The sequence below is a fragment of the Pezoporus wallicus genome, unplaced genomic scaffold, assembly GCF_028554395.1.
Source record: "Pezoporus wallicus isolate ANWC-B61680 ecotype Strahan unplaced genomic scaffold, APGP_CSIRO_Pwel_v1 contig_5069, whole genome shotgun sequence".
Classification (NCBI taxonomy): domain Eukaryota; kingdom Metazoa; phylum Chordata; class Aves; order Psittaciformes; family Psittacidae; genus Pezoporus; species Pezoporus wallicus.
Window position 1 is genome coordinate 5,177,836 of NW_026642361.1, and position 23,775 is coordinate 5,201,610.

The 23,775-nt window shown below is 38.7% G+C and overlaps 1 protein-coding gene across 7 annotated transcripts in view; it reads left to right on the forward strand.

The window, feature by feature from the left end:
• Positions 1 to 2,198: 2,198 nt before the first annotated feature.
• OSBPL8 (oxysterol binding protein like 8) overlaps positions 2,199 to 23,775 on the forward strand; it is a 59,538-nt gene continuing 37,961 nt past the window's right edge. For 2 of the 7 annotated variants that reach the window (XM_057429510.1, XM_057429518.1), the window contains exons 1-3: positions 2,199 to 2,300; positions 7,865 to 7,901; positions 10,254 to 10,391. In XM_057429510.1, coding sequence (XP_057285493.1) covers positions 2,229 to 2,300; positions 7,865 to 7,901; positions 10,254 to 10,391 — 247 coding nt within the window. In that variant the 5' untranslated portion in view covers positions 2,199 to 2,228. Of the gene's footprint in view, positions 2,301 to 7,864; positions 7,902 to 10,253; positions 10,392 to 21,027; positions 21,271 to 23,775 lie in introns of all 7 variants that reach the window. The other 5 variants (XM_057429513.1, XM_057429512.1, XM_057429514.1 and 2 more) reach the window with 5 other exon arrangements.

Below are 23,775 nucleotides of genomic sequence, written 5' to 3' on the forward strand. Positions count from 1 at the left end.
AACATTCCTATTTCAGGAAAGACCTGTTTATTTGGATAACTTCAGGATGCTTGCAAGTTTGTGTAACTAAAAAAGCTGACTGTTTTAAATGTCAGTGTATACATTAGTTTGCAATACCACTCAGTTTCCATCCTGTTTAAGAGAGTTTAGTGTTTCTGTAAATTGAGTATGTATGCAGCCCGGTGTTGCTGAATTGCCTGTTAATAATAGAACCTGAAATGGGTGTGGGGGGAAGAGATGACAAGGAGCAGCCTCCAAGAGTCATCACCCAGTTCTGCACCCCTGCGTGGCTGTGAGGAAGGCGTGAGTCGCAGTGCCTGCTGCCCTGGGAATCACAGCTTCTGGGGTGAAGTCCTCTTTCTGTGGTAATGCCATCTTTCATTTTATTAATGTAAATTAATCACTTGCAGTCATCTCCCTTCAGATGTCTGCTGTTTCTAATGTATATGGAAACATCTAGCCATATGCTTCCCAGTTATGTGCTACCTTGGTAAGTACCCAGGTACTTGAGTGAGATGCTTGTCAGTTCTTTGAAGTGAGTCATAAGGAACTATGTGCAGTTTCTTTAGCACAGTCATTTTGTTAAACTTTTTATTTATGCTTCCTTTCATGTTTTAGTGGCATGTGGTATGGTAACTTGCTATAGTGTGTTAACAGTGTATGCTCTTCCTAAGGAGTTTTTAATTCTAATATGCTTTATATAATACAAAACAAAGAAAAAGATAATAAAAATACAGAAAACAGTTGAACAGATGGTGAGATTTGATTGTGAGATTTATAGTGAGATTTGTTTTCATGAGTGTGTATTTCCTGAGCCAGGCTTTGAACCACAAGATCATGTGTCTTTTCCTCTTCTCCCATCCTCCTGTACCCAGGATGCTCCTCAGGCTCCCAGGAGGGGCTATGATGCCTCCTCATCTCCCTGTACTCAGTTAATCTGTTGTTGCTGAAGCCTGAACCGAAACCCTAGCTCGATGTATTACCTTAAGCGCAACATGCTAACATTGTTGCTTGAAAAACAAAAGTCACCATCCCCATGCTACCCCTGCTCTTGCACAAGTGCTGGTTTCACAATTTGGTCTGTAACTTAGCTGCTTCCTGCCCCCTCACCCCACCCAAGACAAAAACAAAGGAAAATAAACCCCAGAAAAGTCCCCGAGCTAATTCTGTGATCAGCCACTTCCCTGTGGAGTGGAGGGTGAAACCACAGGTTTTTCTCTCTGTGGGATACTGACTTTACTGTTTTGAACAGGTCAGCTTGCAACCTTCTTATCTGCTGGATCTTTTGTTGATGGGGGCTTTGGAGAGAGAGAAGCAGAGCAATGAGCTGTGGACGCACATCACAGAATAGTTCATGGAATAGTTAGGATTGGAAAGGACCTTAAGATCATTTAGCTCCAACATCTCTGGAGGTGTCCTGTTTTGATCTGCTTACCTCCTGAAACCCACTAAATGGATGAATGGTTAAGGTGTGTTTTTCCCACCAAGTTTTGCTTGACTCCAGACCATTTTCTTATCTCAATGATGGTTCCAAATATTGTGTGCATACTAAGGTTTATTGCAGCTTTCTTTCTCTAGCAAAAAAGTAAATAGGAAATGTCTAGAGAACATAGAGAACAAGGCATTGTTTTCTGGCTGTATGTGGTGACTGCCACCGAGTGCCTGTTCTGCCCCAGAGGCTGCTGGCTTGCACTATGATTTAATTTCTGTGTGTTGGTTCCATAAAGCAAAATGTGGCTGTTTCTGGAGTTCTGCTGGGAAGCCCTAAACTCTGTGCCAGAATAGCTTTTATGTAGCCAAACAGCTTGTGTGCATATGCCTGCGGAGCAGGAGTGGTGTGCTGACAAGGGGAAATACAACGCAAAAACTGTGGGTTTCTTTTTGTTTGTTTTTTTTTGGGGTGTGTTTTGTTTGTTTGTTGCTTGTGTTCTTCCAGCATAATTCTTCCTTATTTGTAAAAGTAAATGCTTGCCTCAGTGAGTACCTTTCATTTTGCCCATTTTACTTGAAACTACCCTCTCTGTTCTTAACAAGTTGGGGTTTATGGGCGATGTGTATGTTCTGCAAGGAACCGTAATATGCACAGTTTATAATAGTGGACTATTTACCCTCTTAAAACATAAGGGAGAGAGAGTGAAGCTCTTGAACGGATTTTAGACACTGGAATTGAATTCTTATGTTTTTCTTTCCCTCTCCAGGATCTCGAATAGCAGGATGGAAGAACTCTGATGGAGAGACGGACAACGGGCCTTTTCAACATGGAGACTGTTCCGGTTGATGGGGACTTTGAGAGAAATTTAGTGAGTAGCTTAAATCTGGCTTCATGTAATCAGATGAATGTGAAGATGCAGGGAGAGGATTAAGCAGTTTGAATATGTTCTGGTTTGGTTTGAATCAATACTTTTCTGGTTGAATGCATTTGGAATATCATGTAGTATCATCCGTCATTTACTAGATTCTCATGGCAAGAGGGGTGGATGTGCAAAAACATACGATTCTTGGGTTTGATCCTTGGTGTCCCAAAAGAAAAAGGTCTTCCTCTCAGTCTTACTACTTGATACTTTCATAGTTAGTGACTGAGTAAAAGAAAAAATATTGTATTTCTTGATGGAATGAGGAACAGAGAAGGCAGGAGGAATGATTATTATGTATTAACAGAATCATTTCAGGTGAAAGAGTTGATAATCTGCACTGATTATCAAGAATTTCTGAGGTAGTGAAATTACCAGCTCTTCCTTTCTAAGCACAATTTAAAACCAGGAAAGTAGCATGACATTTCATCATCATCGTAACATTGAAATTATTTAAGAGTTTAATTTTTCTGCAAGCTGTGTTATGTGAAAGGGCTGTAGAACCTGAAGCAGGAAATGATTTTTAGTTTCCAAAGTTGTTTTCTGATACAAGCACTGCCTCCCAAAGGCAAAATAGGGTATATTTTTTTCTGTAACTGAGGTTAAGCTCAATAAAACCTCATAGTCACAGATGTTATTTGTAAATAGTTCAACTACTGCATGGAGGTATTAATTTGAGTGTTTTATTACTGCCGTTATCTTAAGTGATGAATTTGGAGGCAAGACATTTTGCAGTGCATTAAGAAAATCCTTGGCTTTTTTTCTGTAATAAACAAATTCATTCCAGCAGGGCCAGTGCATCTATGATACTGTATCATATGTCAACTGTGCAATAAGATATTTATTTAAGAAAATCTGTCAATTCAGTTGCTGTGCTCCATATTTCCTAAAATAATAATAAAAGAAGTACTAGTTTACAAAAAACTTTGAAGTAGTTTGAAATGTGTTAGTTTTCTTTTTGTGACCTGCCTTCACAATAGCATGATTTTAAGAAGGTGTCTTGAAATGAGGCTATATGTACTTTACTAAGTCTGCTTCAGAAGAATATTGAGAGTAGGGATATATTTGCCTTTCATCCCTGTGCTTAAGCACCCGAATTATCATCTCAGAACAAGTTCTTTTAACTGATGTTATACTGTGATTGGCTACTCTAAGCATTTCTTGCCAAAAAAAATCTGGTAGGGTAGTTGTCTTAATTGCCGTTACAATGTGAAGTTTTATGTATTGCACTACAGCTGATAAAAACATTTCTGGAAGCTTATCTGGGAGTCTAATGTACTTGCTCAGGTATACATTGCATGTATATTAAAAGTGATTGGATCCAGTAATCCTGAAGACCTTGAGTGTTTGCAAATCCTGACACTTCCCAGAAGTCTGAATTTTTTTGAAGTGTCATGTTTGAAATTTTTCAGTATTGCAGACTTAGCTGCAATCATAGAATCATAGAATGGTTAGGGTTGGAAAGGACCTTAAGATCAACTAGTTCCAACCCCTCTGGGGTGTCCCCATAGGCAGGGACACCTTCCGGTAGAACATGTCCCTCCAGCCTGGCCTTGAACACTGCCAGGGATAGAGCATTTACCATTTTATTGCACAGCCTGTTCCAATGCCTCACCACCATCACAGTAAAGATCTTCTTCCTTATATCTAACATGAACTTCCTCTGTTTAAGTTTGAGCCGTACCCCTTGTCCTGTCTCTAGAGTTCCTATTGAAGAGACTGTCTCCAGCACCCTTTTGTTTTGTTTCATTAGTCTGATTAAAATTTGTGAAATACATGAGTTGCAAACATGCAGGAAGAACACTGATCAACATACTGCTACACAGTTTTAAGTCCTTTGAGGGGTTTCTAGAAGGTACCTGAAAAAGACCATTTTAGAGATGTTAGCTTTCTACTGTATTTGTTGGCTCATGGGAGAAAAAAAAGGAGGTCACAGAACTTAATGCTGTGTGTTTTTCTTTCCAGAATCAGTGTGGAGAAAAATCTTGCATGAAATGCTTTTCCTGTCTCATAATTAGGTTGATACATACTGTCCCTGAATGCAGATGTGATGACAGCTCAGCAAACTGTTTTTGTAGTCTGGCACTATTGAAGCAATGCGAAATATTAGACGCTTTGGTTTGAGTTCTTGAGAACAAGTTTTGCCTTTTTTTCCGTATAAAATCATAATTCACTTTAAACAAGCCTCACTGGCCCAGAACTGAGGACATAACATGCGAATATCCGATGTAAACCATTCTTATTCTAAATGATTTTTTTTAAAGAAAACGTTCTAGTAAGTTCTGATTTTTGTCAGAACATGTATTTCATAAACTCATTGCCTTGCATACAATTAACACAGTCAGTCCTTGCTATCTAAATACATCAGCAGACGTAAAAGTACCTCTTTTCCTTGGAGCATGGAATAGAAGTCCTTTTTACTGATCAGCTTTGCAGGTTGGGTTAGTGGTCCTGAATTTAAATGTATCTTACTGTAATGTGTCTGAATTTAAATGTAATGTCAGTGATTGACACATAGAGACTTCCTCCAGGAAAAGCCTGTCTTCAGCAGGGTGAAAACTCTGACTTGGCTTTAAAGCATGCATTTAAACTGTATTAAGAATTTAAGTGTAGGTTTAGATTGTAAATCTAGTCAGTATTTTTAAAAAGCTTTATTTCTGTAGTGTGAGATTCAGATACGATATCATGACATACATTTTTGCTTTTACCCTAATCTTTGATAGGAAAAGGACTTTTTTTTTATAGTACATGTCGGCAGATACAGTTTTAGGTTTAGTAACAGTTGTTCTGTTTCTGAGAAATGAATAAGTGATTTTCTGAAGCACAATGCTGCTTTTGTATGAAAAGAGAGTTATGGCTGCTGTCTCATGTGATGGTTTATATTGCTGAGTTTATTCCTTAGTCTTAATCTAAAACCTTACTGGGAGGAGGGGTAGGTTTTGTGTATTTTGGTAGCAACATTTTTAACTAGACGTGCCTCAGCAGAAGCTAAATCAGTTGCGTAGTGTTAAGAACCTCCCTTATCAAAGGACTTGTTCTGTAATCTTAGGCAAAGTCATCAGTTAAATAAATGTTAAAGTAAATGTAGGCTCTGTCTCTGGAAATAAGTGTGTGCTTCTCTTAATTTTGTATATTTAAAATAAAAACTGTGGGAGTTGATGGACAGGAATGCCCTGAGGACATTCTTTTTGGCGAAAACACTGAAGTAGAAGCACCGTCATGGCTTGTTGCCTTAGGGGTTTGAATGCCTGTTCTGCAGTGTTATGAATTGCAGATGACAGAGATCCAGTGGGTTATTGGAAAATGAAGAGGTCTTTTTGGCTAAAATAGTCTCATTTCAGCATCTTAAAATCTTGCATCAGTATTTAGAAATACATATTCTGCAGGTTTTAGGTAAGTACACAGGCCCAAATAGCTCTAATGAAGAGAGGGGGTTGACCAGCAACGGAGGCAGTTTGGTGTGTAAACAGAATGTCTATTGGAGAAGATCAGGGACAGAGTTAGACAGGCTTGTGTTTCAGCCTCTGGCGCAGGAGCTGTTTGTACTGGTTCATAGGATTAACCATGTCATGCTAAAATATTTACATAAAAAGCCCCTGCATCATCTCAGGTGACGAGTTGCCCTGCTCTGTGGTGTCATGTTGTATCGTGGTCAAGGCTGCTTGAGAGGTAGGCAGTGAGACAGGACCTGCTGTGGTGCTTTTTCACTCTGTTTCTTCAATGTGTAAGTATGCACTGTGAGTGGACATGCTGTCTGAGTCTCAGAAACTTCTGATCCTCTGTGTCTGTTAACAGTTTATTTTTCTAGTTCTCTTCTCTTGTTTTCCAACTTTTAGCATGCAGCAAAGCAGATCAGTGCTGAATAGTGGTGTTCTCAGCCCTTCAGTCAGCTGCTGGATCTCTGTACAATTACTGCAGACTCCTTTGTCTCGGTCTCTTGTTAGTCATTGTTCTCCTGAATCTAAAACCTGTGTAGGGCAATACAGTTCCAGTCTGAACATAAATTGTTTCCTAGTTGCAGTATGTTATCTGTACATTGAAAAGAAACACTTTGTCTTGAAAACCATTGAACTCTTGAATGCTTTTCATGTACTAGTACCTGAACCTGTGTGGTAAGTTCTCTTAGCAGTGTTTCAGTCTGACTTAAATTTATTCTCTGACAGGGTGGAAGATTGTTTGCCAAGTGCACCTGTAGTTTATTTTGGTTTCTCCTGTTTAATCAAGTCCTTTTCCAGAAAGTGCAGAATAATTAAAGAAGGGTTTCCTCACCTTTCTGATGATGTGCACTTCAATTGCTGTATTCTCATTGCAGTACTTTACGTTTGCACGTTGCGCTGTCAATTCAACACCCCTAGTCAGCTATGGGGGATAAAAAGTCACTGTTTTGAGATCAGGATTGTAAGACAAGATTCCTCCTTGCTAAGATTTTTATTTTTCAAGTTCCCTGCTGTTTAGTCTTCATAACAGAGAGGCAAGATTGGACCCTCTTTAAAACAGAGCAAGGGTTTCTCTCCTTTATGGAGCAGATGTTTTTTATTTGGGGTGTAGAAGATGCAGCATGTTTGGATTTACCTTGTTTATAAGGAGGAAATGTTCATGCTGATCAGTATGCTTGTTTTCTCCTCCTTTTCTTTGTGGATTTCAAAAGTAGGAAGTCCTTTAAGATGTAGATGGAACTTGCCTTACGTTTGTATATGGCTGAACATGGTGGGATCTTAGCCCAAGTTGTGACCTTGGGTAGCAATGATTTATAAAAGATTTCAGATCAAATGTCATGTTGTTACTATATAATTACTCACCTGTAGTGCCTAGTTTGAATTAGTGTGCAGAGATAATTTGTTATACACTTTGAATCTTTGGAAATAGTTTGATAGAAAATGTCCTCTTAAATTTTAGAGCTGCACGCTTGTCTTTCATTCTGAGCAATTTAAAATGTTCCCTGTGTTTATAGTTGAACTGAATCTGTGACTTCTAAGTTCACGTCTGTGTGCAAAAGCAGTTAGGCTTGGATCTGGCATTAGTGGGTGCTTGCACATTACTGATGTCTTAGACGATTTTGTTTTTCCAAAATACCTGTCCAAGAGTGGAGTGGTTTTGGAAACAAGTTTTGTTATTTCATCTTTCTTCAGACCTTTAGTCTTCTAAAAACGTTCCAGCTAAACATTTCTTAAAATATATCGTGAATAAAGTCATTTGAGCACTACATTGCGGATGGAGAGGTTCCACTCTGAATTAGCAGTTGGGGCAGTTACTGTTTACTAACCATATGATGATGGCTTCTAATAATGGCCGCTCTATAAGCGTATTTGTCAGTTTTGTTGCTTCAGCTTTTCTGAGCTGCCAAGTCTCTTGGTGCCTTGCCTTTGGTATTGAGGTGCATGTTGTATTTTAGTTGTGAACTAACACTGTTTTCATTGTCCTTCTTTCCCGCTGCTGCTTTTGCGCACTTGCTTCTTCCTGGCCTGGATTTTTATGTTTGCTGTTCCTCGTTCTTCAATTGTATGTGTACACAGCATCATGGTGATAACAGAGACTCTCATGGACCATCAAGTAAGTGATTCTCCTCTCCTACAGTATGTCTGCACATGTGCTTATAATAGGCTATACCTTTGCATGTAGGCTGCTGGGCTAAATACTAGGTTTCCTTCTGTATTGTAATTGTGAAGCTGAAGTACAATGAAAATTTACTCTTGGGGAAGTATTTTACCTGGCATACTGCTCATCTAAATGTTTTCTTATGTTAACCTTTTTATTATTATTTGTTGGGAAAAGTTTATTCTTCACCTTACCAGTCATGGCTAGAGAACAAATAAATCTTTTAAATTATGTACCTGAAAGAGAAAACAATATATCACTCTGAAATGAAACCTTCAAATGTTATTGTAGTACAGATAGTAAAGACATGGAAATAATGGTTCAGAAACAGTTTTTATTTTGAGCTTGTCTATTTATAGGGCTCTATAGTTTGCTTAATGTCAGTAACGTAACATCTGCAGAAACAAACAGGTGTGTGGTCTGTAATACTTCAGTAAGGATTGGGTGTGATGTGATCATGGGGAAAACTTCAGTGTATGTATATAGGTGCATGCATGCATCTGAAGGCTTAGTAGTTTCAGTGGTTCATGTGCATTACTATGATCATCTGACTGGCAGAATAATTTGCCTGGGGTTGAGAGCTGATTTATGGGGGAAGAGAAAGGTACAGACACCAATTCTTTCTTCTTGGTGAGAAATCCATGTAGAAGCCATGGTTTTAGCTTATATTTCTTATTATAGACATTACAAAATAGTGCAGAATTAAATTATGATAAACCTTTTTCCTGTATCTGATGTCCTTGTGCTATTTTCAAGAGTGTAGGCACTTTCACGTGCTCATTATAGAAACAGAGGAGCTGGGACTCTGCCACTTCAGATATTTTGTTATTCTTCATAGCTTTATCCGATGAAATAAATTGGCTGCAAAGACCCCAATTTGTGTTTCTTCTGATGCATGAATCATACTGACAAACTATGTATCAGTAATTTGATGGCCAGTATGAGGAAACTGAATAAAGTATGTATTACAGGCTCTAATAGTTCTCTTGGTATTGAAATGTTCCCTCCAAAGAGTTGTGAGGAGGCTTTGGTATTTACTAATTGATGTTTCTTCCCTAAAATAACTCTCTGCTCATCTTCAGGGAGATAGATGGAATGGGTTTAAACTCACTCAGGTAAAGGAAGGGATGAATAGAGATATTTTTCTTGGATGAGTGCTCTGTGAAGCCTGAGGGCTGAAAATAAATCAGCAGGCCTTTGAGTGGAAGGAATCATTGGCAATGCTATTGTCTTGTCAGACACATTGAGCGTATGCCTACCAAATCTGTTTTTCAAGTTGTAGAGATGGCATGTGAAACCTAAGAAGAATTACAATCATAGAATGTTTTGGGATAGAAGGGAACTTGGAAAAATGTAAATGCCAGTCTGTAGCCTCAAAGGTAAGCTATTCTTAAGCTGCAGAATCAAGGACAGCATGTTTGCCCAGTGCAGACTCTTCTTTAGTAAACATCTATTGTTTCCTCCTCTTATCATTTTTTGTCGGTATATCTACTCCACAGAACAGGTGTTAACTGCCATTCTTCCACTATGAAAAAGGGTGCAGTTTTGTTGTGTGCAGCTTAAGGAAATGTACAGACACCATAAACAGGATGGCTGGGCAGGTGATCTTATAAATAGCTAGAAAATGTCACACAATTCTTTCAGACTGGTAAGGTTCAAAGAGAAACTTCTGCTTTAAGCCTTTGTCTTCATATGGAATCACACAATAGTTTGGGTTGGAAGGGACCTTAAAGATCATATAATTCCACTCTCCCACCATAGGCAAGGACATCTTCCACCAGAGAAGATTCCTCAAAGCCCCATCTAGTCTGGCTTTGTACCTTGACAGAGTCTGTACGTGATCTTTATGTGATCTATGTGCTGTCATAGCAAGTTTTGGTTCTTGTGATGTATATGCATATGTTCATCTTAACTTTCTGGGATGATGGCACAGCTTGGTCTGCAAGTAGTTTTCTGGGTTGGCTGTGTTGTAGCTAGTTAAAACAAGAACTGTCACAAAAGTGGAAAGAAAAGCAGGATTTCAGGTGTTAAGTAACAGCTTAATACTGTCTCTATATTCAGTAGCAGCCTTTCCCTACCTCCTAGTTTTTGTTTTCATCTTCTGCCTCATGTCTTCTGTCAGTCTTGTTGGCTTCTTTATGCCATCCCCTCGAAAGCAGATCCTTGGTTTGGAATCCTAATTTTCTAGAATGAAAAATTTCACAACATAACATTTGAATACATTTCATAAATAGCAGTGAAGTTGTTAATAGAAATCTATGCACAAGCACATAACATTATTGAATGAGCATCCATTTTGTATTTCAGCAGTGGTAACAAACAGCGATGAGTCACAGCATTTAACTCCAGGAAAAATGAGCCAGCACCAGGGGAAAGAAGTCTATTTTACTCCAACCAAAGAGTTGCACCAGCCATCTCTCAGCCCAGGATCTGCCCATGGTTATGGTAAGACAAAACTATTTTTACAGAGATTTAAAGAGCTTAAATGCTGATATTACTTATCTGTGCCAAATGTTGGTTCAAAACCGCTGCCTTTTACAGTAAAGAGGTAAGGAAGAAAGCATATTGAAATATTGAATGTAATTCTTTGTATCCTTATGTGTTACTCTGAAATGGAAAAAGAAAAATCATTATGTTGTGCACTAGTTTTATTAAAGCATGTTATGATTTGTGGGAGAGCAGTCCATGTGATGATAAGTCATCTGTGTGTAATCCTGTAGCCAATGGTCACATTTAATGTCTCTGGTATTTATGTGTTTAAACAGAATTGTGATAAACCACTTGTGCCTGGAACCTTTGTGTAAAGATCTATTAACAATTACTTCTACTGAAAGATCCTTTCCTTTAGGGGAAGTAGTCTCAGCACTACTTTTTGCGGGCTGTTAAACAGTCCCTCTGCCTTGCTAAACCTGTTGAAAACACTCCCAGTGGATCTCTGTGAACTGACTGGATGCAAAGTGAAATTCATCAGTAGACCTGACGTGTTCATAGTCTGTTTAAAAACCAAAACCAAGCAATAGTTGTTCTCCTTGTGCTTATTTGCATGTGAAACTGCTTGTGTTGTCTTATTGCCTAGGGTATCATTAGACAGTTATGGTTTGTGAATTCCTTAGTGAAAACTTCAGGCTCTTTGTAGGAATATTCTTTCTGCCTTTACTCTTGGCAGCCATGCTGGTCATCTCTGCTTCCTTTAATTCTAGTAGTGCTTCTGAAATTTATTGTATTTTTGGTATGAGTCCCCCTAATTCCCATAGCTTGCTTTGTCAAAGTAATGATATTAGTCTGTCAGAGCAATAGAAAAAGTGTCTCAGGTATCTTTCAGTCATATTCCTGTGTTCCCATTTAGTACCATTTAGATAAAACAAAAAGATCTGTGAAACCAAAAATAGTTGTTACCATACTGAATTTGGTAGTCTTTTAGTGTATTTGAAGAATTATTACAGTAGTTTTTTCAGTGCTGCACACAGCTAGCTTTGATATATTTTCTAAAAGCTCTGTTATCTCACTGGAACAGCACTTTATGTTCTCTAGCTTGCATTGTGTGTATTCTGGAAATACTTTCTGTAGAATATACACATATATGTAAATATCATTTTTATGATCTTTGAAGAATTTTTGGTTATTCTCTCTACATGCTGTGTTGTATCCCTTATTAGAGAAATGTAGTTATACATGTATATTTGAATATTCTTGTGCATTCTTCCTTTGAATGTTGCTATTCGCATATTCGCATTAATTAATAAAGTCAAACTGTTGTGCTTTTTTAAGGGTGTTTACTCTTAGGAAAATAATTAAAATGGTCTTGAAATGCACTAAGACTCAATCATGTTACATCAAACTCCTGGCAGATAGTAAGTCTTCTCTCTGATTATTTCAGGTCTTATGTAAGTGATTTTAAGCTGGTTAAATGTATCTGCTTATTTTAGCATCAGTCATCACTGACTTAGTGTTCCAGGAGTGCTGCTAGAAATGAAGCTGTAGTTTCATGAAACAAGGAATTTGGCTTGCAGTCAGTTTCAGTAGTGAAAAGGTACGGTGTGGGCTAGGTTTTGGCAACCTTTAATTACTAACTTCTAGCCTATCTGCAGCTTGGGAGGTGTAGGCTTGATTTTTATGGAGGAGGTTGACCCACATTTAGAAGTTGGGTGATTATTCTTTGGTAGTGATTCCTATGGGAAAATTGCAGTGCTGGTGAAAATGTCAGCTTAATACATAGGGGAAAAGAGATGCTGTGCAAGCCTGAAAAATATGAAGTAGAACAGAGTTAAAAGTGATGAACATTACTTAAGGGTACTTAGTTTTTGCCACTGGACAGTTTATGTTGTTGGATGCTATTTGGCCACCGTTACATGAGCAATGTTTCCTGTTGCCTGAATAAAAGAGCCTGTGTGGCAAAGCCAGTTTTGTGTAGAGCTTATGGTTGAAAACCTAATGAGTTGGAATGAAATGAAGCTTGTGCAAAGTCAGTGTTTGGAGCAACTAGCACTAACTTCGGTGTTAGTGGAGATGAGCCACCACATGTGGCCGGATTCTTAGGCTAGCCAGCAGCAGTCCAGGGAGAGGCATCTTGGTGCCTATCACTTGAAAAATTTACTGGAACAAGCTTAATTTGAGTCTTCTCTTTGTGTTTTAAGGAAGATCCTAATGACAGCAATTATAAATATGATTGAAAGTTTTTATGATATATGATGACTTTTAATTATATTTATATGAGGCAGTGGAGGTAAATATTTAACATCTATTTGGGGCATTGGCTTCCTGTTTGGAACAGAGAGCCATGTCATGTGTCATGGTGAAGTTTTAAGTGGTCTATATTTCATGATTTTAAGTTCTCCTGTGTATAAATATTAGATTTCCATTTCTGTGACCATAATGCTGGGTTTCACAAAGCTTCCATTTTTCTGTGCTTGTTTTTATTTTAGGTTAAGACACATAACTTCCTCCTTCATCGTGCCTGTCACTCTTGTAAGATGAAACGTAGTATGTCATCTGAGACAGTGGTGGGGGTCTTTGTTTCAGAGTCAAGTGCAGATCTGTTCTACAGATGTAGAATACAGTTTGGTCTGGAAGCATTGTCTAGTGATTGTTCAGCAGAAGTTTATTTACACTACCCTTGTTCTGTATAATCTTTGCATTAAAAAGTTGCAGCTTCTAATTTTATGCAACACGTTTAAGATCTGTGAAGATACGTTGTCCTTTATTCAGAGGCTAAAGGGCTAACCTTTGAGGCTAATAGACTGGCATTTACAGGTGTGGAGATCAGACTAGCATGCATAGCAAACCTCAGCAAGGTTGTTTGACGGAAATGTATTTTAAAAAGTGATGGTGAGGATTGTGCTTGTATGATCTCAACCAGTTTATGTAGTAAGTTCAGAATTCTACTGGTGAAAGGTTAACTCGGCCATATATAGCTTTGGTCCCGAGATGGGCTTTTAGTAGTTGTAAATTTATTTCATCAAGTGGTTAACTAGAGTGTCAGAATAAGCTAGTCCTGAACATAATGCTACAAGTACAATTTGTTCTATAAAATGAATTTATTTGCCCTAGAAATGTCAGTGGCTTTAAATTGGAGAATACCAAACTCCAACTGCTGTCAAGAGCAAAAACTGACACACAAAGAAGCGTAAAAGATAGCTTTTTGCATCTACAGCATGTAAGAAAGGATTTAATAAACATGCAAACTTGGTTTAACTAGGCAACTGCTTACATTGTGTGGTATCACCATTTCTAGAAAGCCAGCAATTTAGCTTGTCTTCGGAGCTCTAAGCTCAACTACATAAAGGAAAGCTTTCCAACTACAGACTCTATATAATTTATTACTCAGAAACTGCTTGTGAAAGTGGTCTTGAGCAGCTCTGCATTGGGTTGATCCTGACAACTTTTACTGATTTCCCTAATTTTCCATTGTATGTGCTTAAGGAAGCAGTTTCTAGACTCTCACTCAACCCCTCACTCACATGGATTACCGTGCTTCTGAAACCGGGGTGGGAAATGGTAAAACAGTGATAAAGACTACAATTTCAAAAGCTGTAGAGCAGAACTCTGCTTGCTGATGTAAGCTGTTTATGTTGTTACACAAATTATCCCTGGTAAATTGGATTCTTGTAAATCTTGTTAACTTGGGCTTACATCAGGATACTGCTTTATTTGTTTAATAAATTGGATTAATATAGAAATAGTGATCACTTAAGATTTATGAAAAGAGTCTCCTCAGAAAGGGGCTTTAAACTTATAAATATGCTATTAAAACATATTTCAAACTTTTTGTGGGAACAGTATAGATGCTTAAATAATAAGATGTTCTTGTAATAAGAAAACAAATCTAGTGAAGATAGTATGATTAAAAAACTTGTAATAGGATGTTTGAAAATGTCTGATTTTTTCTGTATATTTCCAGTCTTTATTCAAAGCATTGATGAGATGCAGATGGGGTGAAAATGTGAACCTAAAAAAGCATGTTAGGATAATAAAGATTGGACATCTAAAGGACATGCTAATTAATACATAGGATGCTGCATTTGGGGGGAAAATACAAATTTAACTATTTTTGAATGTGAGAAAAGGTGGAAAGTGAAAAATGCAAGCAGTAGGTCCCAAAAAACCACGACCTGTTGGAAGGCTGCGGTGCCTTTGGAGCCATAATAACTAAGACAGTACAAGACTTGGAGGTTGCTGTCTACCCAAGGCAGTTAACAAGTTAAAGGAGGTTTGTTGTAGACCTCTACAATTTGTAGCTTTTAAAAACTGTTTGCTTCAGGTGTTTGTCTCAATTGACAGCAACAGCAGCACATATTGTTTGACCAGGTGGTAAGAAATGTCCTGGCTTGTCATCCCTGTTCTGGCTCACTAGTGGTCAGTGTGCAAGAAGTTCTGGAGATGTAGCCCGCATCTCTTCTTCCCAGCTATCAGAGGAAGACTGATCCAGTAGAAGGAAAGATAACAGCCCTGGGTCAGTGCACTTGAAGCCTTTCCAAAGTATTAGCAACTCTTCCTGAGGTGGGCTCTTAGCTCTGGCACTTTGGTCAGGTTTCTTCCAGGAGCTCATGAGAGTGTCTTTGTTCTTGTGGGTGCATGAGACCAAAGCCAGAGCAGAGGGGTGCCGTGTTGGAGCTGGAGAGGGAAACCCTGCATGCTTGTGGTTATAGCAGATGCATAGAAAGGCTCTAACTCCACTGGCAGAATACTGGTTACTGTGTAAATACCAGCACCTGCTTATCTTTCATCTAGCACTTCAATTTATTCAGTAAATATTACTTCTGAAGTCAGGCACTTTCTCTGTAGAGTAAGTGCATCTAATGTCTTAGAAAAATGTTAATGCTTTTGCTTTCTCCTGCTGCATGGGAATTCTGTCTTAAGACCTCGTAAGCCCTTGCATTTGGAGAACCTTGTTCTCTCTTCTGTGTTCTTGGGGGGTATGTTCATTTGTCTTACCTTGTTTTTTGATGTTGAGGAAGTACTTTGTAATCAGCAGTGTATAGCAGCCATGTGGACTGGCTATTCCTTGGCTAGTTATGGATTAATACCTGCTGCAGGGACCTGACCCCAGTGCAAAGGGTGGTCTCTTTGAAGTTCTGTGACAGAGCAAACTTCAGTGGAGGTGAAGCCCAAGTTCTGCAAACCTGTGCAACTTATTTGGAGTAGCTTTAATGATTCTTGTCACAAACGGGATGTGAGTGAAATTCTAGTCACAGTAATGAATGAATGCATTTGACCCCTAAATAATCTAGTTTTAGCTTGTGTTACCAGACTGAATTTCTTGTGAAATGTTTTAAGTTCTGCTTTGTGTGGCTAGTTTTTCTTGACGTCCTGCTTTCTTGCTGTAATGCATACTCTGGCACATTCCTCTCTGCAAGTCATTGTGTGTTTATTAAAACTTGCAATTTCTGAAATGCTACTCCACCCAGTATTTGTGGCTTGAGTAAATTGCATGTACTCTTTTGTGTGTGGGTTATGGCTTTATGAAAGCATGGCACTGAGTCTGAAAGGCACAGCAGGGCTGATTACTTTGAAACTTCTCAAGCAAGTTCTCTTTCTCCCCGACAATCTCTGCAGAGCTGGCCTGCTTGAACTATGACCTTGGGAATTTCATAATGGCTGAGATGAAAACTGTTGAGACCTGAGCAGTGAGCAAACCTATTTGATTAGGGTGGGAGGAGCTGAGCAGGAGTGTTAACAAGTGAGGAGGTTCAGCCAAGTACAGCTGCCAACAAGGCACTGGGAGCTTTGGTGTTCATTCATAACCACTCTCAGGCGTGCCTCTGGAATTACTCCTCAGCTAAACTGCATTTGACTTGGAAATATCAGAGAACAGCAGTGTATTTGAGGAAAGAAACTTGCCACTGTAAACTACTTGCACGTCTTTTTTTTTTTTGAATCAGATATTGGTGTCTGAAGGCAAGTATATCTTTAATACTTATTTCATTAAATAGGAGAAAAGCACTTCAAGTCCATGTGCAAACAAGTCAGTTGTTGGATAAAACTCATTTATAGGTATGATAACCTAGCAGTTTCCTTTATCTATTTTCTGCATGCTGTGAAGACAGTGTTTCTGTTGCATGCGAATAATTATTTATGACCTTTTCTTTTGTTGGACTGGGGGGAGAATTCTGCTGGAAAAGGTAGTGTTTTCAAAATGTCAGGGCAAATTATTGTCAGACTTGAAGGGCAAGGCTAAAAAGGCTTTGTCTTCTCTGCTACACCATCGGTTTTTCTTCCGCTTTAATATCCCTTTAGCTTTCACAGAATTTCTTTTTTTAAGAAGATTTTGGGCTTTCCTTATATACCTCTAATAAGAAGAGGAGTATTTTTTGCTTTGTAACATTAGATATCCTTTTAGTTCTATTATTGCATTGGTGTTATTATATTTAAAATTCATCGGTTGAATAGTTCTGAATATATTGATTTGATTTCAGTTGCCGTGCTTGGAACTCATACTTGTACAATTTGGAGAGGTCTTTTTTGATAATACTATTTTTTTTTCAGCTGTAAATATTTTTCAATCTGAGAAATGTTTTATAACTAAAATCAGGCTTTGTCAAGTGTTCATGCGCTGTTGGAATTGCATGTGCCTTCTCTTTGCCTTTACATACTAAGATTTAGGGTTTGCCCCAGGCAGTATCCTGGAAGAATGTCTTAAGCATGGAATTATGATTTGTTTTTCAGCCAGCTGAAGAAGCCCCAAATGAGTAGCTGAAAGGAGAAATGCATTCTGTCCTTTAGAAAATGTATACTACAGATGAGTTTTCTTCCTCTTGGGGAAAAAAATTCCTCTTAGAGGTGTTCAGCAGGTTGACTGAGCATGGGTTCTCCCCTCCCGAAGATAGATGAACTAAATATTTCCATCATGATTTTTCCATCTTCCTCCTGATTTAGGTGTTACATAATACAAAGAAACCATGAGACTTTTTCTCCCTGACAGTGACACATTTAGTCTAGTGCCAGCTTTCATGAAGTACTGAACTTTTGTTATGGGGCATCTTTGTTTCATGTACAGATGTCTTTTTTTCATGCACTGTGGCATGCAGCTGATGCATTTAGGCTAGAATGCAGCTAAATGCATTTAGGCTAGAATGCAGATAAAGATTCCTCTTTATGCAGGCTTTTTGGCTATGTCTTGCTTGTGCAGTTGGACTTGGCTGTAGTTCTATTTGTGACTATTTTGAAACTGCATAAAGTTCCAAGCTGTGTATGTTAGTGCATTTTCTAAATATATCAATTAGTAAGGCACTGGAACTGATATCAAAAGGATAGAAGGCTTCCTGGACATTAGTCTAAGATCACCTTATCAATGCTACTCATTCCAAATTTATCAATAGTTTGACCATTTCTGTCTGAGTTTAATTGCAGAAAGAGGAGAAGGGGAAAAAGGATGGCTACTGAAGTGCACCTTTCCATTAGAGCGTACTGAACATGCAAATGAAAGCACTTCCAGCTACTTAGAAGTACCTCTGTGTCCTTTCAGGAATCAAATTTGGAGCCAGAAATTACGGTTTCTATGAGCTTTGGGCACTGAGTGTGTGGAGAGCAGAAACGCCTTTAGTATTATCTCAGGCTGATGCTCAAGAGTTACAATAAACTTTAGCTTAGAATTACACCATTGAGAAAAGTTCTAATTTTTATTAAATGTTACAAACTCCTTTCCATCTAACAGCCTTTTGGTTGTGTGTCGGCTCTCTCCAGTAACGTATACTGCTTTGAAGCAGTTGAAGCAAATGAGTATGTGTATACAGGTATTAGCAGGCATAATGAACCATAAGCTGCTGAAAAGATGGGGATCTAGTGACTTTTTGCAGCCAAACCATGTGATTTTTTTTTTTTTTTTTTTTTTTTTTTTTTTTTTTTTTTTTTTTTTTTACCACTGCAGATCTAAGTGAAATGTGAAGATGTCTTGGGGGGGGAGGGGTGAGAGAGATGAAGAAGGAAGCTTAAATTAGGTGGTTTTGTTCTTTTCCCCTCTGTGGTGGTGATGAGACAGAGTCATATTTTGGCAAAAGGCACAGACTCTGCCTCTCTTTTCGCTGTTGAGTTAAAGCAGAGGTAATTAAGTAGAATACTCTCAGATAATGGCTTCCTTGGTTGGGAGATGACTTCAGAGGGGGGAAATGTAGCATTATCCATATTGTAATTCTTAATGTTATCTACCCAAAGACTTCAGTTTCACTTCTAAATGGTGACAAGAGCATAGGAAAGAGACAGAGGTTTTTAATTGTTCTTATTTACAGGTTACATGAACAGTGTCAAGAGACCTGGAAAGGCATGGAGAGAAATAAGAGGAAACTTTCAGGATTATGTTGCTTCCTCAAACATGAGACGAGGCCCTTAGTGACATGAGTTGGTGGTCTTGGCAGCCCTGATATAATGGTTGGACTTGATGACCTTAAAAGTCTTTTGCAACCCAGCTGATCCTATGATTCTGTGAGAACAAAGTGGCAGAGAAGACTATGCTGTGGAGGAATGTGGTAGGCTGTAGTGTATACAGAGCTGGCTGGCACGGTCACTGGATGCAGATGCAAACAGAGTGGTTCCGTTGGCTGATGGTGCAGCTTCCCCCGAGTCTGTGTGACCCTGCTGTTCCAGTGCAAGACATAGAAACATCTCGATACCAGTGTCAGCAGAGCGGTCCTGGGCAGGGTCATAGCCCTGACTCAGAGTTGAGATAACAGAGCCATTAGCTGGGCAAGATAGGTCTGTAATGAGAGGATACAGTTCCTTCTGTGTGTAAGGGGAGGTTTTCTCCTGCAGCTTTCTCTTGATTTTAATTAGGGAAAGGAAAATGCGTATTCTGAAGAGACTTGGACCAAGGTTGTAGCTAAGAAGATAGATTTGCAGGAATGATACAGAGCTGTGTGGTTTTGGTTTGGTTTGGGTTTTTTGTTTTTTTTTTTTTTAAAGGAGAAAAAAGTGGAGTTCTCCCTCCTTGCATTTCTTCTTCAATTACCACACCATTCCACTCCTTAAATTTTTCAGCCTCTCTTTCTGTTCCTTCTGGGACATCTGGAAAAGGACAGCTTCAGCTGAGGGAAGTATGAGCCACAGTAATGGATAAATGGAGGCAAGCTTGAATATATGACATGCTTATCTAGTTTCTCCCCCTCCCTGTGCTGAAGTGAATAGAGTTTTTCACTTGTACAGAAGAAGTGGAAATTACATAGCACATATAATGGTTTCTATTGATGGCTCTCATTTTGGGTTTTTTTTGGTTACATCTTTTTTCCTTGGCATGTACTGGGACATTAGGCTGTTTAAGAAGCATGAAGAAATTCTAGTGATTCATAGGATCCTGGAGGCTACTACGTTTCATGATCAGAAAAAAAGAATTTTCAGTGTTTTCAGTATTAGTGTATGTTTCTATATGCATGTGCTAATGCACATACACTCTGCATAGTAAAACCTGTTGTTATAAAATACTTTGGTCTACGGTATTATCCTTGAGCCAGTGTGAACTGAAATTACTGAGCTGCAAATAGCGAGTACACTTCTTTGCATAAGCAGCTGGAGACAGCATTATTTGAGGTTTAATCAAATTCACACTATTATGGATGTAATTGTGGGGCATGTTTCACTTTGTAAGAGGAGGAGACCTCAAGTATGGAGTAAAGAAGAGCACAAGTTCTTACTTTCAGGCCAATTCTTGGTGCCTCATTTTTCTGTTTTCCAACAAACAGAGTAGGTTTCAAAACCTGTTCTTTCAGTAATAAGATGGGGGGAGGGAATGAGATTGGCAGAGAAGCACCAGATGGGACGGATGCTCCACTTATAGAGGAGTGTGGCCATGCACACTAGTTTTCAGGGCAAAAAGAGGCAGCCAAACTAACGAGCAGTGGATGAAGGTTAGGGAGAGCTTATTAGACTTTATTCTGATAGCTATCAGCAAGAACAGTTTGGGTCAGCTAAGTTCTGGTCTTGAAACACAATTCACTGAGATTTTTTTTTTTTTTTATGGTTAAAATTTAAGCTGGTTCATTTAAGTGTTTTATTCATTGCCTAAAATCTTTGGGGCATAAATAACAAACTCTTCCAGAAGTCAGGTTGGCTCATATATATGTAGATATGGCAGAGGCTAAGAGGAGAAAAAGCTATTTCCTCACCTTTTAAAAAAAGTAAGAAATGGAGATGTAGAAGCCATGGCAGTCAATTGATAAAAACTAGCTAGGTAAGAGCCTGAACAGCAGCTCAATATGGCTGCATGATGCAAAGCATCGGATCCCTTTTCAGATTACTGTAGTGTGCCACAATATCAAATAGGGAAGCCACATAGCTCATGAGTTTCGCTTTGTGCAAAATAAATCTGGGGCTTGAAAGACCAACAGGAGAAAGGCTTAATTTAAGGGGTCCTTAAAATCTAAATATTCACCATTTTTGTTTGCTTAGAATGTATGAGTAGGGCCAAACCTGAGATGTGTTTGTGGGAAATAGGAGCTGAAGCAAAGCCGTTCTGCTTTAAGCATCCTAATGGGTTTGATGAGAGGAGGATAGTGTTGCTTGGCTTGCTGCTGATTTGGCAGCCTCTGTCTCTTCACTGCATTTTTCACATGTGCCCTTCGTTTGCTTCTTTTTTTTCCTTTTGTATCTTACTCATCAGAATGTGAGGTAAAAGGCTGTTACTGCAACACTCTTGTTCCAAGCAGCTAATGCTAAACAGCTTTCACAGAGAACATAATCCTTACACAAACACCTTAACTCATGAAGGAAGAGGGTCCAGTGCGACGTAGGTTTTCTTCATGTGCTGGGATTTCATCTGTGTTTTCTGCAAGAGCTGATGGCCGAAAGCTTGTCCGGAATGCTTCATTTGGAGGATATAACGAACTCTCTCCTGCTTTACCAGGTTTGTTTCGATCTTGCATTTCTTAAAATGTACAGAAGAGAATATAATTTCTGCCTTGGACTTTTCAGCTTGAATGAAAGTAATGCACTGAGATGTTGATAGAAATCGGAGAGAGTTATTGCTTGTATGCACTTAGATAACAGCACTTTGTAGTGGCCAGATTTGCAGATAGGCAAGTGAGCTGGTCAGCTTTTACACCGCATTAAAAGCCATTTGTGTATCCGGTACTGACTGGAATATTTGTTTTGGTGGTTTGGGCTTTTATGACTGGAGTTCTATGATGTGGTTTATAAATGCCTTCCTCCCTTGTACTTAACACTCCTCCCACATGCAATGGACATACTTTAAAATAGTAAGGTACAGCAGAAGGTTTTAATTTAGCTGTAAGTACTGAAGAATCTATATGCTTGTCGTCAGTGCTTTGAAAAAAATAACAAGGGTTATTTTAGGGCTAAAAGCATAGCCTTGCTAAAGACTGCAGTGCAAGATTTTTAAGACATTTAACGCCAGAAAGGGCTTAAATCTCTTTTTGCTCAGATTTGTTTGCTGAAAATGAGTGCTGGAATATTGAAATGGATTTCTGGAGTTTCATTGTCCATGATGTGCACTTTTGATATAGGTGCTGAATTTCAGCAGTTTACTCCTAACAAATTTGATGCTCGAAAATGTGTTACAAGGTCACCCCTTCCTGAAAAGGGGACATTGTAGCAATAGTACATTCTTACCAGAATTACTCTGTGTGTGGCTTGACTTGTCTTGTGCATGCGCACAGACACACTTTGTGGGATAGTCCTATGGGGACAGGTTGCTGGTTAGGGGGCAGGGGTGGTGGTCTGTGATAAAATAGTTCTTTTTATTATATGCCTTCTGCAGAGTGGCTCACTGAATTTGTAAGCCCTGGCTCTATAGCCATGGAAAAAAGTTGTAGGGTGCATAGGGGAGGTTGCCGGCTGGCAATGAGGGAGCTCTCAGCATCACTGGCTTGCAGAATCACTGGAGCAGCATGTTCAGGCTCAGGCAGGTGAGGGCAGTTGTTGGAACATTGTGTTCTATTCAGCTTGATGTTTTACCCTGTAATATTTCTTTTCACTCTGCTGCTGGAAATTATTAGCCTTCTACCAAGAATCTTAGCACTTGAGCTTTATTCAAGCTGTTCAGGAAATAAAGATCTCAAAGCTTGAAAGTGTGGTGTTGGCAACTAGACAGATGCTTCCTACCTTTGAAGTAAATGCATGTAGTCTGGTTAATTACTGAGACAAAAAGGGATTTGTTTCCTATTTGCTTCCTTCCTGTACAGAATGGCTGACTACTCTCCCTAAGTGGACAGTGAGTGACTTCTTAAAAGGCAGAACAAAAGGAAAATAGTTTTTAATAAATAAAAAACCCCAAGATTTAAAATATAAGTAAAAAAGTTTATCTTTTGGGATCTTCCATATATCTGAAGAATTTAAACAACCTTAATGTGCTGGAAGATATACTCTTTCAGTTTTGTTTAAGCAAAGAGTAGTTACTACCCATCTAAAAAATAGTCATGTATACTTAAAGGGAGGACAAGCTTTGGCTAATATTGTTTATTTTAGATGGTGTTTGCAAAATACTGTGAGAAAAATATATAAAAGGACTTTTCTGATTACTCCAGTTTCAAAATCCATGGAGGAATCTGGATTATTTCATGTGGGATTGTATTCTTAAAACTGGTGGTTAGCAAGCTTCTGAAATTTGGTCAGTTAAACAGACTCTTGTCTCCTGCCTTCAATTCTTTATAAAGATTTTTCCTTTCTCTCCCCCTGTTGTGTTTACTGTATGACACCAGTACTAGTATCTCCCACTAAGTATAACTCGTAGTTCCTCCAGAAGCATACAGCTTTTCAACTCAATTATTAGTTCTTCACAACTGCTCATGCAGCACATCAATAATCAAACTGGGATGTACCTTGCTCTTCATTGGCAGTCACAATTATTGCTTGGCTTGCTGCTTGTGGTCTTCTCATGCATTGCATTACCTTTTTACTGCTGCTTCTGTTTGTTGGAAAAAAGCCACCAGTGGCTAGCAGTTCTTTCCTGCTAGGTAAAAGAGATCTTAGTTAAAAGTAACGTGTTTTTCTGATGTCTTTTTTTCTCAGCTATCCCAATTGCAGGTGGTATTTGAGAGGTACAGAATCAGCATTTGAGATGTAGGCAGAGTTATGTGGTTGGTTTGAGGTTTTTCCCTTTAGTCAGAATTGATTAAAGGGACAGATTTTAGGTGCGACTAAGGTATGATACCTGTGTTACACTTCAAGATCGAAATCTCATAACAATCTTGTTTTAAAATGTACCCTACCACAGATTTATCCTAAAGATTCCTTAACACTGATCTTACAGTGTTTTGTCAAATGTTGTCAAAAATGACATTTTGGAGGATTTCTTTCCTTTGGTATTGACTGTGTATTCCAGCTCAGTCTCTAAAGAAGCACTGTTTGATTTTTGTTTCATGGACATCTTGAGTGTATAGAGTTCTGGTTG